The sequence below is a fragment of the Elgaria multicarinata genome, chromosome 10, assembly GCF_023053635.1.
Source record: "Elgaria multicarinata webbii isolate HBS135686 ecotype San Diego chromosome 10, rElgMul1.1.pri, whole genome shotgun sequence".
Taxonomy (NCBI): domain Eukaryota; kingdom Metazoa; phylum Chordata; class Lepidosauria; order Squamata; family Anguidae; genus Elgaria; species Elgaria multicarinata.
The window spans coordinates 16074521-16088907 of NC_086180.1; the positions used below are offsets into that span (position 1 = coordinate 16074521).

A 14387-nucleotide genomic window follows, 5' to 3' on the forward strand; every position below is an offset into this window, starting at 1 on the left:
GGGGAAAACACTTGCTCTAAAGCTCCTGATGATTCTCTTTTATGCTGTCCAGAGCATACCAGGGGTTGGATCCAGATTTAGCAGCAGGCACCCAGGCTGGCAGAAGCAGACTTCACCACCACCACCACCACCACCACCACGGCAGCTCCTCTATCCCCTTGAAAACGCCACACAGAGGGATGAGCTGTGGTGCAGGGCAGAAGGGGAGATCTCTGGAAATTGGGCAGAGGCGCCTTCTCTGAGCGGCGTCCTTCTGTTCACAGAAAGCAGATCCTGGATCCATCCCCTGGACATGATAACAACCTGTGAGGAGCCATGATGAACCAAACCAAGGGTCCACGCAGTCCAGCGTTCTGTTCACACAGCAGCCAACCAGGTGCCTGCGGGAAGGTCCCAAGCCCTTCCGCTCGTGTTCCCCAGCAGCTGGCATGTCATGCGCAGGCAATCCAGATTTCAGAATAATTTATGCGAATAAATACCATGGAAATTATAGCACTGGGCATGTAACATTATGTACAATTGAGGCATGGGGCAGCATGATAGTGCCCATTATCACTTCCCCTCTCCCCACAAACACACACACACGCCTTTATCATGTCTTGTGAAGAATCATAGAATCATAGAATAGCAGAGTTGGAAGGGGCCTACAAGGCCATCGAGAACAACCCCCTGCTCAATGCAGGAATCCACCCTAAAGCATCCCTGACAGATGGTTGTCCAGCTGCCTCTTGAATGCCTTGATCTCCTTGCCAAACTCAATATACAGCGGAGAATACTGCGAGGGGCTGGAGGATTTTGGCTTCCTCTTCCAACCAGCTTTCTGCTCACCCTCCCCTGAACTCCAAGCCCCAATGACCCTTGTATGCCAGGCCAGTTGAGGAGGCGCATACACTTCCGCCCTTGAACAGAGAGCCAAGGTACTTCCGCCCTCACTTCCTCCCCTGTACGCTAAACCTGGTGAGCAGCAAGAACAGGTTGTTGGGTCTGGCAAACCTGATGCTGTTTATGGGCCTCCAGCTGTCCAGCCCTTCACTAATCTGCTCAGAATAATTAATCTACATGCAATTTACCTTCGGACCACAACAGCTGGATTTGGGACTTAATAGGAATGGAGAGTTCCCGGTAAGTTCTGCATGCCTCAACATAGATGTACTGTTGTTGAGTGTTTTCTTTTACTCTGTATGTTTATTGTATTTGTCTTTACTTGAAAATCAATAAAAATAGTATTAAAAAAAAACTCAAACCCCCCCCCCCCCATAGTTGTACTGTTCTCTTGTAAGTTTATAGAATCTCCTATTCCCTTTTATGGAGCTATCACTATCCACCACTGCCAAAGAATAATCTCAACCTCCTGGAGAACCAGGGATCTGGCGTTGAATGGTGTCTAGGCAAGGCTTTTATGGCATCAGGGTAGCCAAATTTTGGTCCATGCAATGATGATGCTTATGATGCAGGCACCTTAAAGACAACCCAGAGAACTGTGCAGCTAGCTGTGCAGGTCCGGTGGATCTTGTCTTCCTCCCAAGAAGTTGCAGGACAGTCAGCTTATGAAAATTGGAAGAGTCTCAAAAGTAGTTTGTAATACTGTAGGGGGCTTCTTATTGCATCTCAAAAATTTGCTGCGGGGGGAGGGGAATAGCCCACTAAGGATTTTGGGGGCAACAGCGTCATTTTTCAGGGCACAGTTCCCCCCCCCCTCCACCACCATCATGCAAGTTAGTGGAGAATCACAGGGGAAAGCTGTGTGTGCCTGTGTTCTTTATCTCTTTTTTCTCTCTGTGTGTGATAAAGCGCACATAGAGAAACACATAAAGCAGGAAGCGATTTCAACATTTTGTGACTAGCCACTCCCCCCACAGTAGCCATTTTGTGGTGACACCCACAACACTTTTTAAAAAAATCGCCATTAGCCCAGAAAAGTTGAAAATCCCAACTGAAGATCCCAATAGCTTCAGCTATTTGGCGGTATAAAAATGTAATAAATAAATAAATAAATAAATAAATAAATAACTGGCACATTGATCCACAACCCATATTTGTATTTAGTAGCAGTAAGTAAATATGATACCCATAGTTTAAGACTGGATTGGAATAGAGAATTGGAGTGCCCTATCTTTCCTAACCAATGGACGGTTGCCCTAGCATCAGTATCTGAAGCTTCTATGGATCTCAGGTTACGTCTTATTCAGCAAAAAATAAATTGTTTGGGGTTTATTGGACTCCTCAACGCCTTTTCAATAAGGGTTTGTCTGACTTGTACAATTGTTGGAGATTATTATTATTTATTTATTATTATTTATTTATATAGCACCATCAATGTACATGGTGCTGTACTAATGATTCTAATATTTTGGCAATGCCCCGTAGCTGCCCCTTTTGGGGAGGAGGTTATAATAAGGATGAACTTTGTACTGAAATAATCTATAATATGGAATAATGTGCATCTCCTCCTAAATTACCTATAGGCTTCTTGGAAGTTAACACAAGGTCAGTGCAGATGGACCTTCAGAGCTCTTATGACAGCTAAAAGGCTTACACTATCACATTGGAAGGACAAATCGACACTTCCCATAACGCAATGGATCAAGGACCTAATAACATTATCAACTTTTGAATGGGTGTTATATAGACGCAACTTGCAAGTGTATAACTCTTTCCCTTTTCTTCTTTTTTTTAATGAACAGTATACGTGATGGAAAATTACAATAATCTTATATACGTAATGTATGGGGTTTTTTTCGTTTTCACAATGTATTTTCTGTTCTGTTCTGTTGATATCCACAATAATAATAATAATAAAAATAAACATTATTTCACATTAAAAAAAATGTATGATGGTGTGAATCAGAAAGCTTGAAGCTGAGCTACTCTCAGGAAACACCAGGCTTACAAAATCTGCCCTCTTGTGGCCAGATGAAGACAGGTTAAGACAAGGAGCTCGGGATTCAGGCTGATGGCCCATGTAAGGTCTTTGCCCTCTTAGAAAGTTGGCCAGGAGCTGCATGTGATGGACAAGAGCTCTACAGCACAGTTAGGAGAGTTGGCGAAAGACGTGAAGTTCAGAGTAGGGTGCAAGAGAAGGTGGAAACAGAAGGAGAGATATCCCAGCTCTTCATGTTCAGAAGATACCTTTAACCATGGCTTTAAACATGGTGGTTAAGCCAGAAAGCCAGGCCATGTTCAGAAGACACCTTAAACCACTGCTTTAACCAAGGTGAATAAGGCCTTTTGCTTTATTCACCATGTTTAAAGCCATGGTTTAAGTTGTCTTCTGAAAGGGGCCTTGGTCTCAAAACTGACGGTTAATTATTACTAACACACTATTGGCTGCGTTCACACAACAGGCTAATTCACCCAGTATGGGTTATCGTGTTGTCCGAATATAGCACATTTTCTGCAGGGTGGGTTATCGTGTAGCTTGAATGCAACACAATAACTCACAGTTCAACAACAACCCACACTGGGTCAGTTAGCCTGTTGTGTGAACCCAGCCAGTAGGACAATGGCCCTGTTCAAACATAATGACAAACCGTATTTTGTTTCCTTGTTAAATAAATAATAAACAAACAAAAATGTGGTTTGTCATTACAAGAACAAGCAGTGGCAAGCGTTCCTTCTCCTCCTCCTCCTCCTCCTCCTCCTCCTCCTCCCCCCCCATCCTTTGAGGAAGGGGGGAGGGGATTATAAACTGAGAACCAAGCTGAAAATTGGTTACCCTATTTTTTTCATTGCCCTCTGTCTCTATGTATAAGGGATACATTTCTGTCGAAGGTTTTGCCATGTTGGCTGGGAGATGTAGGGAATTGCAGCCCCACTATGCATCTGGAGGGTGCTAGATGGAGAAAGCTGCCATAAATAATCGATAGACCTTGTTACGGCAAATGGGCAAAACCAATAAATGGAAACTTTATCGGTTTCATCCATTTGCCGTAATAAGGTCTGTATACGAAACAACAAGCAACAGCAAGATGTGGTTTTATATGTTTCCACACCACTTTCACAGAAAAATGGCTTAGATATATTAATAAAGGCCTGCATTTTCATACTCCAGGGGCCCTAGCTTTGCAGAACAGTGCACGCTTTGCATGGAGAAGGTCCCCAGTTTGAGCCCTCTCATCTCTGATCGAAAGGATCCGGAAGCAGGTGGTGGGAAAGGCTTCTGCCAGAGACCCTAGAGAGACGCTGCCAGTCAGGGTAAACCAGGAGTGCAAAACCTCAGGACGGGGGCCAATTCTGCTTCACCTTGGGTCCCAGCCTAGCTCTCCAGGTGTTCCCCAGATAGCTTCACCCCTTTCCCTCGGCCCCCAATCATTGGTGGTTTTCAGCTTTTGTGCAGCTTTTTCTCCATTCTGAAAAGTTGAAATGCTTCTCCTAAAGCTTAAGTTACTGGCAGTAAGAGCTTTAAGGTAAAATGTGGTGGTATTTTGGGTAGTTTGGCCCCCACCCCCTTTTCCTTTGGCCCCACCCCTTTGCCCCCAGCCCCACTTGCCACTGAAAGGTGGCCCCACACAGTTTCTCCAAAACGGAATTCTGGGGTTTGTCTTCAAGGTGCTGGGTTGGGGTCGCCTCCCTCCTCAACCCCGTGCTTTCCCTCTCCCATTGTGCTGTTGGGATTTCTGGGTGGCTATCCGGGTCCCAGAGCTGTCCCCGGCCTCTTCCTGGTTGAAGGCAACCAATGGCCGCTCACCTTCCACTAGGCTCCACCCCCGCGTTGCCCCCGGATTGGCTGCAGAGTGCTGTTACCTGGCGGAAGCACTATATTGACATTGCTCCCTTTGGAAAAGTCGGGATAAATCCCCAACTTTTTCAAATCGGAGCATTGCAGGGAAGCCCCACAGTGGCTGTGAACCTGTGCCTGCATAGTCTAACCAACGGGGCGCAGAGCCACAGCCACCACGGGGATTTCCCCACGTGTAGACAGACTCCAGCTCTCAGACTGAAAAACGTTCAACACCACAGGTGTAGACGGTCTTTATGCTCAGTGATTGGAGTCAACATAAGGCTATTTGCATGTGTCCTGGTCCGTAATGAACTGGGAAGGGAGGGAGGGAGAGAGAGAAAGATACCTGGAAGTTGCCCAGTAACGTCATTCCAAAGGAGGCCAAGCACAACGCCACTAGGCCACTCACATTGAGCCAAGGGTTGAGGACCTTTGGCTTTAGCTGGATAAAGCGGAGGACAGCCACGACCAGTGCTGAAATGAGGAAAGAGAAGGTGACAGAGGCATGCAATGATCCCTCCAAATATGCATTCATTTATAAATCCAAATAGAAGTCTAGAAGTCAGGTTTACAAAAGTGCCTGCCACAGCCTGCTACCTGGCAAATACCGGCAGAACTTGAGCAGTCCAAATGCTTCCACTCTAGGGTGACCATATGGAAAGGAGGACTGGGCTCCTGCACCTTTAATAGTTGCATAGAAAAGGGAATTTCAGCAGGGGTCATTCATATGCATGCAGCACCTGGCAACATTCCCTCTTCATCACAACAGTTAAATCTGCAGGAGCCCTGCCCTCTTTTGTACCTGGTCACTCTAGTATAGCTCCTACAGCTTTAACTGTTGTGATGAAGAGGGGATTTCACCAGGTGCTGCATGCATACAAATGATGCCTGCTGAAAATTCCCTTTTCTATGCAACTGATAAAGATACAGGAGCCCTGTCCTCCTTTCCATAGGGTCACCCTAGCTTCCACTCTCTTTTAATTCTGTGATTTCTGGCTGAGTGCGCTGTCCCACTAGCGGTCTGAATCTACCTGGGCCCCTTCATCCATAGTGAGAGTGACACACAGGATTGGATGGAGGGGGTGCACTCCTTGTTGTGGTGTTACATGGGCTTATTTCTTCATCAGCCTAAGGCAGTGGTAGGAAACAAAAATTAGGTGGGATCTGGACGACCCATCCAAACAGCTGTTTCACCTACCCTGCGCCTTCTCTCGTTGGGGAAAGGACACAGGGCAGACAAAGTGATGTCAGCTGAGCCAGTGGCTGGGGGAGCCATAATTTTTGCACAGGGCAGAATCTACACTACTGCTTTAAAATGGTTTATAACTGTAGTGACAACTGTTGGGGCCCAGGACACACTCCCTATACAGTCTTCAAAATGTTTTCAAAGTGTTATATCCTGCTTAGTGTAGATCTGGCCCTGGTTTCATTTGAACAATTGATCCTGATCAGGTTTGAGGGCGCAATCCTATGCATGTTTAGACAGAGGAAAAAGCCCTACAACTCCCAACATTCCCCAGCTGGCTATGCTGAAAGTTGTAGGACTTTTTTTTCTATATCTATCTATCTATCTATCTATCTATCTATCTATCTTTATTTATTTATTACATTTATATACCGCCCCACAGCTGAAGCTCTCTGGGCGGTTTACAAAAGTTAAAAACAGTAAACATTAAAAAAATATACAAAATTTAAAAACCATCAGAAACATAAAAACAACAGTATCCATTTAAAAACAACAGTTCTATCTAATCATGCATAGGATTGCACCTTAAATTACTGGATTTTTAAAGGTGTAAATATCATATATTCAAGGCTGTGTGTGTTCTATGACCATCATGGGCAATTATAGAATATGGCATTGTGCACAAAACAAAGCATCTTTTCAGTTTGTCGTCTAAAGAGGTCTCTAGCTATTAAGATCGCAAAATTTAATAGTAATCTTAATCTGAACTCCTTTATCTGTAGTTTCTGAGTTCCTGCTTCAGTATCTTTTTTGTTCAAAGTTGGAACACCAAGAAATGTTACTTTTATGTGGAATAGTACACCAAGATTGGCTTGGTTTTGCTGTGTTATTTGTATTTTCAGATTTTGTTGATGCTACTTTTGTATTTTACAATGGCAGCTCTGTAATTAAAAAAAAAACCTTAAAAATAATAATAATAAAATTCTCTTAGGAAATAACAGGAAATAAATCTCAGGAACTCTGGGATAGGTGAGAGTGGTAAAGGGTTAAACAGGATTTCCTTTATCTCTGCTCTGCATGACTCTTTGCAAAAGCAGAGTTCACTTCGTAAAATATGCAATCTGTGCAGATTTGCTTCATTTGCATAATATCTACACATCACAGCACAGGGGAAGGGAGGGCCATGAAGAATCTCAATTACCTTGGAACACGGTTTTAATTATGATCTGGGGGGGACTGAACTATGCACAATTCTCATTATATGAAACTTAGGGTGATCATATGGAAAGGAGGACAGGGCTCCTGCATCCTTAACAGTTGTATAGAAAAGGGAATTTCAGCAGGTGTCATTTGTATGCAGGCAGCACCTGGTGAAATTCCCCCTTCATCACAACAGTTGAAGCTGCAGGAACCCTGCCCTCTTGACCAGATACAAAAGAGGGCAAGGCTCTTTCCAGGCATCTTACTCCCTGTGCAACTGAAGCAAAGAGAACTTCTAGCCTGATCAATATTGCATTGCAGCACCTCTGACTGTTCAACAGAAACTTTCCCGAACTTGGTGCCCTCCAGATGTTTTGGTCTACAACTCCAAGCATTCCTGACTATTGGTCATGCTGTCTGGGGCTATTGGGCGTTGGAGTCCAAAACATCTGGAGAGCACCAGGTTGGGGATGGCTGTTCTACAGGCTTTTCAGGTGGCCTGAGGAACTCTGGGCACATAACTGGCTTTATATAACTCTTGGTTACATATCAGGGTCACATAGATTAGCTATACCTTAACTCTTAAGGGACCCCGAGTATGTTTTCTTGCTTTGTAAATTGGCAATGAACCAGTTCCTTTCAATTAACATGGGAACAGTGATCTATATACAAGACATAGTTACATAAGAATGGTAGATGAACATCATTATTATATGCATAATCACTTTTGTGTAATGTGCACACACATGCAAGATTTTAAAGCAGTAGAAACCAGTAAAAGTGTCATGCAAATCAAAAATAACGGCTAAGATGAGATGATTTTTCTAAAACAACAACAACACTGAACAAATTTTAAAATGGTGGCTTTAATGTTTCAATAACTGGTTATTGTACAAATCTTTCACACGTTATTTCAGCGGCCTAATTCTCACTGAGGTAGTAAATCTGTCATGGCCAGCCCCAAGTTTCAGGGGACTCCCAGCAAAGTGTAATCTGATTCTCCCTTCCCAGCGTTATTTGCGGCAGGCATCTTCCCATCCCCTTAATTACCCAAAATGCCCTGATGTAGTGTCACTCTAGTGCATTGTGGGAAATGTAAAATGGGGGCAACTAACAACCATCTTCTACTGCTAGGTAAACCTGAACCTGCAGTGCGTTGCCAGGCTCAGTTCCAGGACAAGCATCAGCGTATGGATGCTGATGCCAGGCCCAAAATCTTTGTCTACTGAAGAACTTTAGACTACAAGGAGGGGCTCACATGATTGAGGGCCTTCATACATAAGAAATCCATGCACACAGAAAACTAGTATGTTGGGGGAAAGGATCTAGCCTAGCCTTTTCCTTGACATGCTAATTTTCTACGGCCATGGCTAGAACTACAGGTCTAGTGTGACGGAGGAGGGAGGATCTCGCGATATGGTTATCACGAGATCTCCCCCTCTGTCTACATGCAATGTGCGACGTCCTAGGAGGAAGAAGGTGTTGCGGCCGCCATTTTTTTCTTAAAGGAGATGTCGCGCACGAGTGCCAAATCTGAGTATTTTTTTTAAAAAAAAACCCTGCTCACCCCACCCCACCCCCGTGCCCAGCTCCTCGTGGTTACTCACGAGGAGCCAGGACAACCTACAATGCCTGCCCACACGTTCTGCGGTCTCGGGATCATCCCGAGACTGCTGAAAAAACAGGATTAAAGGCTATGCCGTTATCCCAGGACAAGGGAGGGATCATCCTTCCCTGCTCCAGGGATCCCCTGTGCATCATGTGGATGCACAGGGATGATTTTGGGGCGATGACCCAGATATCAGCAGGTCTAGCCATGGCCTATATGCATGGAGATATATAGATATATATAGATATACACACACACATACATATATACGGAGGAGCTATCATGTATGTGAACTCCAACCTACAGTCTTAAGCTACAGTCGATCCAAAGGGAGAGGAGGGTAAGAAATAAATAAATATATTATTATTATTATTATTATTATTATTATTATTATTGCCAAAACACAGGCTTACCATCTCAGTGAGAACTAAGGCATGGTAGTTGCAGCTCACTGGGTCTCTAGAGCCTGAACTTGACAACATTTACTGGTCTGAATCTGGTCAATGTCTAATGTGAAAAAGAAGAGACAAAAAGAAGCCAGACATTCTTCATGCAACGCCTACCTAGAAATGCTGCCATGTTCATGACTTGGCTAAACACACAGCTTGCAGGAGGGGCATCACCTGCAATACTTCAAAAATATAATGCGTATCATTGTAACTCTACTAAGCCTGCAACAAAGATAAATAAATCGATTAAAAAAAGTCCATTGGTAAGAATGGGCCTTGTTGAAAGAAGAAGAAAAAGAAAGTAAAAGAAGAGAAAGTGAGCTTATTACCTTATATATGGTGGCTTTAGGGTACTTGATTTCCTAAGGGACACAAAAAAAAACCCAATCACACACACGTCAGAATTGCAGCCTTGGTTATTTGATGTTACAGAACATGATACACTATGGCCAAATCTACACCAAGCAGGATACTGCACTATGAAAGTGGTATGAAAGCAGTATATAAGAGCAGGAGCCACGCCAAGCAAGATATAGAGGTATGAAAGTGGTATATGGTATGTGTCAATGGGCCCCAACAATTGTCAGTGCTCTTCAATACCACTATAAAGCAGTAGTGTGGCTCCTGCATTTTATATACCACTTTCATAGTGCAATATCCTGCTTGGTTTAGATTAGGCCTATGTTTAGCTTAGATGTAACCAATATTAAACAAGTGATGTGCATTACAGAAGGATGAATAGAATATTGAATATGATCTACCAATAGCTTTCTGGACTGTCATAGTACAGAGGGCCTTCTCTGTGGTGGCCCCAATTATGGAATGCTCTCCCATTGAGGTCTGCATCATTCTGGCACTAGGTTAAGATTGTCCTCTACTCCGGGGATTTGATGGCATAGGATGGGGCATTTGTCGGTTTGAATCAGGCCCAGTATCCTGCTGCAACTGCCTTTAGCTGATTTAATTTGTTTTTAAATTTTATAGATTTTATGTATGTTTTTCTCATCTTGCATTCGTGGCTTGCATTTTTTGAGAACCACCCAGAGAGTTACAGCTTTTGGGTAGTACAGAAACAGTGAGGAGGAGGAGGAGGAGGTCAGAAGGTCCACTGGAAGAGGTGCATGACTTGTTCACTTACTTCAATAAATCACGTGATCACCAACTCTTGCAGAAACTTATATTTACTATTCAAAAGGTGTCAAGTTACATTACTGAAAGCCAACACAAAATAAAATATAACCCCCAAGCTAGGGAAGTGCTTCACAATGTCTTTTTAACGTTGTGAGCCTTAGCTTGCACTCATATAAGCTCCTCTGCTCTCTGTGTCTTCCAAGTCTGTTGGGGAAATTAGCTCTGGGCCAGGAGTTCCTTCTCCTTGACCTCAACCTGGTGTTGTTCCTTGAGACAGGATTTTTTAACAACACTCTCACAACTCCACTGAGGACCCAGACAGCCAGGCTCCACAGGATTGTGGCAGGAGGTTCCTGTGTCGTTTTTCTAGTAGCGTACCCAATCGGGAGATGAGCTTAGTATCCTTTCGCCTGCACTTCTGGGCCCTGTTTCTTCTTGCCAGGTAAGCATAGATTTCTCCACCCCTTACTCTCTGATCTTTTTCCAGCCGCTGATGGCCCTTATTCCTCTTCCCAGGGCACTAACAGCTGCAGGAATTACCCTATTTCTTCGATTCTAAGACACACTTTTCCCCCCATATAAACATCTCTAAAAATGGGGTGCATCTTAGAATCGTAGGTGTGTCTTAGGTTTTTTTTTCTGCTGGTGGTACTGAAATTAGTGTGCGTCTTACAATCGGCGTCTTACAATCAAAGAAATACAGTAGGCTTGGGATTGAAACACCTCTTTTGTCTTGTCCCTCTGCTTGCCTGTTCTTTTTCTCCTTGCATTTTTGCTTTCTCTCACTCCTCCCCTACCCGTACACTACGTTCATCATCTCAGCCCCCCAGCCCCCGGGGTGCTCTTTTCACTCCTGACACCAGGTGTTGGCAATTAGCCCCGTAGCTTTCGAGCTCTGGCAGCCTGCTGATGCTGAACCCTCACTTCCATTGACCTGGTTGGAGGAGCATCATGGCCCCTTTCATTACTGTCCCCCTCTGTTAAAGGGGCTTCAGCTGGATCTTTCCTGCCCGCTGAAAGTAAAGGGTCTTGTCCTCCTTTGCTGCTAGTCTCTTCCCCAGGATCTGCTGGAGCTTCCCCTTCCCCTTTGTCCTATGATGAGGAGGACTCTGGGGGAGGCAAGATTAGAGATGTGAAGACCCAGAAAACACCAGGAAAAATTTGGGAGGGACGGACAGTTTCCCCCAGTTTTTTTTCTGAAGCCTTTTTTGAAAAAATGGATTATGGAATATTTCATTTTAGCATGATGAATAAAATGTATAAGACCTAATTTTCTTTGTAACTTTCATTTCTTTTGCCACCACACACATTTGGCTTACACCTCAGCCTGCTGAACTTTTGGCACATGGGCCAAATCAGTCTGACCTGTGGTCCCAATCCAGGCTACCTGCGGGATCGCCTTCTCCCGTACAATCCGCCCCACACACTCAGGTCCTCTGGGAAGAATCTACTTCAGCTAGCAAAAACTAGATTGACAACTGTTACCCAGAGGACCTTCTCTTCTGCTGCTCCCAGACTGTGGAATGGCCTGCCGGAGGAGACTCGTCAACTTAACATTCTACTAGCATTCAAGAAAGCTATAAAGACTGATCTCTTCCGGAAGGCCTATCCAGTGAAATTTTAGAATATTTTTAGGGTGTTTTTAGGATATTTTAATCATGTATGTCATGTTTTTAATCAGTTTTTAAAGTGTTTTATATTCATTGTTGTTCCCCGCCTTGATCCAAGTGGAGAGGCGGGTAAGAAATTTTTTATGATGATGATGATGATGATGATGATGATGATGATGTGGTTTGCCGGCTTTTGCACAGTTTTTTCCCCATTAGGAAAGCTTGAAATGCCTCTCTTAAGGTTGGCCCCACCTCTTTTGTTTTTAGCCCCTCCCATCACTGGAATGCACACACACACCGTCGGGTTTCTCCAAAACTGAGATTGGCTATCCCTGGATACAGGACTATTAGTGGAGAGCGTTTGTGTGTACCCTGGGGCATAGAGTTAACTTTAAAATCCCGCATTCCAGGCTTGAGGGAAGCTAATTCAGTTTCATCACAGATGTCGATGTAGCAGAACTCTCAACACTAACAAATAAATAAATACTGGACAATGAGGTACATGTCACCAGAAAATATATATTAAAAAAAAATTTTTTTTTACCTGTCTAGCACATTTAGCGGGATAATTTTTTTGTCTTCTACTGCTATAAAATATCTGCCAAAACAGGAAAGGAGAAACTTAGACAACGTTAATAGAACAAACAGGAAAGGAGAGAAGGCATGTGTCATGGCTGGTGGCCTGGAAACAGGCAGGAGGTACATTAGGCAAGTAAGGAGACTTATTGGCTCTTCAGGCCACCTGATCCCCACTGGCCTGAAAGTTGCAGTACACCCTTTGGCAGTGCAGCAGAGATCAGCTCCAGGAATTCTTTCTGCTGGTGCCTTTTGGCTGCTTTCCCCAACTTGGCATCCTCCATATGTGTTAGATTAAGAGCTTTTCTACGTGAGGCATATATTGTGCGCTTGTGATTCCTTACTCACAGATGTTTGTAGGTTCTTTAGACAATGTCATGCCCCTCCAGTTTCACTTCTATTTCTAAAGAACACTTTCCCATGTGTTTTAAGAACAGGGAAAATATGGTATTATTTCAGAAAGTGAAAGAAAAGGTAGTGCCCTACATGTGTATTTGCACTACTCTTCTATAGCACACCACCATCTAGAGGTTATGTCGTGGAAAAGCAGGAAAGGAAAAGCTCTGTGTAGAGCTTGGATCTCAATTCTATGACAAAACTGAAAGCAGATACAGCGGATTGACAGCCTCAGGTAGAAAAGAGCTTCGGCTATTGGGCGGTATAAAAATGTAATAAATAAAATAAATAAATAAATAAAGCTCTACAACTCCCAGCATTCCCAGCTAACCTTTCCATTCAAAGCATATCCCCTGCCACTGAGCCAAGGCGCCTCCCAAAGGGGGGGTAGAGTGCAGAAGATAGAATGGCTGCCGATAATCAAACCTTAGCAGCCAAAATTAAAAATTCAAAGGGGCATAAGATATAATTGTTCAATAGCTCCTCATCAGAGGAATATTACTGTGACTGAAAATCTTCCTTTACAAATTTCAAAATTTATTACGGTCATAGACCAGCAAACTTCCTTTACAAACTGCAATACAATCTGTATAATATGGGCTTTCCATATACTACAATTGTGCAAGGACATATAAAGAGTGCAGGATGACATACTGGACATACTGTAGAATGTATTTGCTTGAGAATCTCAGCTTTCTTTTCTTTTCAACTTAAACATTTAGCCCTTATGGCTGCAAAGATATCCTTGAAAATGTGTGGGTAACACCTGCTGAAATTTCAAAGGCGTCTGAATAAAATTTCAAGTGGAGGTAAGTGAGTTTTGCCTGACTCCTTTCCCATGAATAACCACAAAATATTCCAAGAAGGAAAAATTGCAAGCTAAACAATGCAAAACAGTATAGAGTGTGCAGATTTGCTCCATTCACATAATTATGCAGATCACACAGTTAGTTTTTCTGCAGAATTTGGATTAGGTGCATTTTTAAAAAAAATGCAGTGCACATGTTCAGATATTCAGGAATGAGTGCTGTTGCTGATGTAGCTAAAATAACACAAGGTGAGGTATCAGAAGAGTTGGAGGAACCTCAAGATATACAAAAGTACAAAATCTCTTGAGGGGTGGGGAGAATCTAAAGTGGGGCTGGGGAACAAAGCAGCACAAAGAAGACTGAATATGTTCAATGGCCAAAATGATGACCAATTGTTGTGACCAGAAAATAGGCCAGGAAGAAAAATAGAATGATGTATTCTGGAGCAGGGCATGGCTGGCTTGCTGGAACAGCGAATAGGACCATTTCATACTTTCTATGAGTCAGACCATTGGCTGCAAGTCCCACTTGCGTGTGTATGCATACATCCCTTTTCTGTGTATCGCTATTTAGTTTAGGTCAGCCTTCCTCAACCTGGGGCGCTCCAGATGTGTTGGACTACAACTCCCAGAATGCCCCAGCTGGCTGGGGCATTCTGGGAGATGCAGTCCATCACATCTGGAGCGCCCCAGGTTGAGGAA

The 14387-nt window shown here is 43.7% G+C and overlaps 2 protein-coding genes across 2 annotated transcripts in view; both read right to left on the minus strand.

Moving 5' to 3' along the window:
- Positions 1 to 10253, minus strand: part of HNRNPDL (heterogeneous nuclear ribonucleoprotein D like) — a 63162-nt gene extending 52909 nt beyond the window's left edge. Inside the window, exon 1 of the mRNA XM_063136206.1 lies at positions 10239 to 10253. The gene's annotated coding sequence lies outside the window, so the exon portion shown is untranslated. The remainder of the gene's footprint in view (positions 1 to 10238) is intronic.
- TMEM150C (transmembrane protein 150C) overlaps positions 1 to 14387 on the minus strand; it is a 46351-nt gene that overhangs the window by 7258 nt on the left and 24706 nt on the right. The window contains exons 4-7 of the mRNA XM_063136208.1: positions 12450 to 12503; positions 9494 to 9526; positions 9279 to 9346; positions 5067 to 5194 (exon numbers count right to left, since the gene is read on the minus strand). Coding sequence (XP_062992278.1) covers positions 5067 to 5194; positions 9279 to 9346; positions 9494 to 9526; positions 12450 to 12503 — 283 coding nt within the window. The remainder of the gene's footprint in view (positions 1 to 5066; positions 5195 to 9278; positions 9347 to 9493; positions 9527 to 12449; positions 12504 to 14387) is intronic.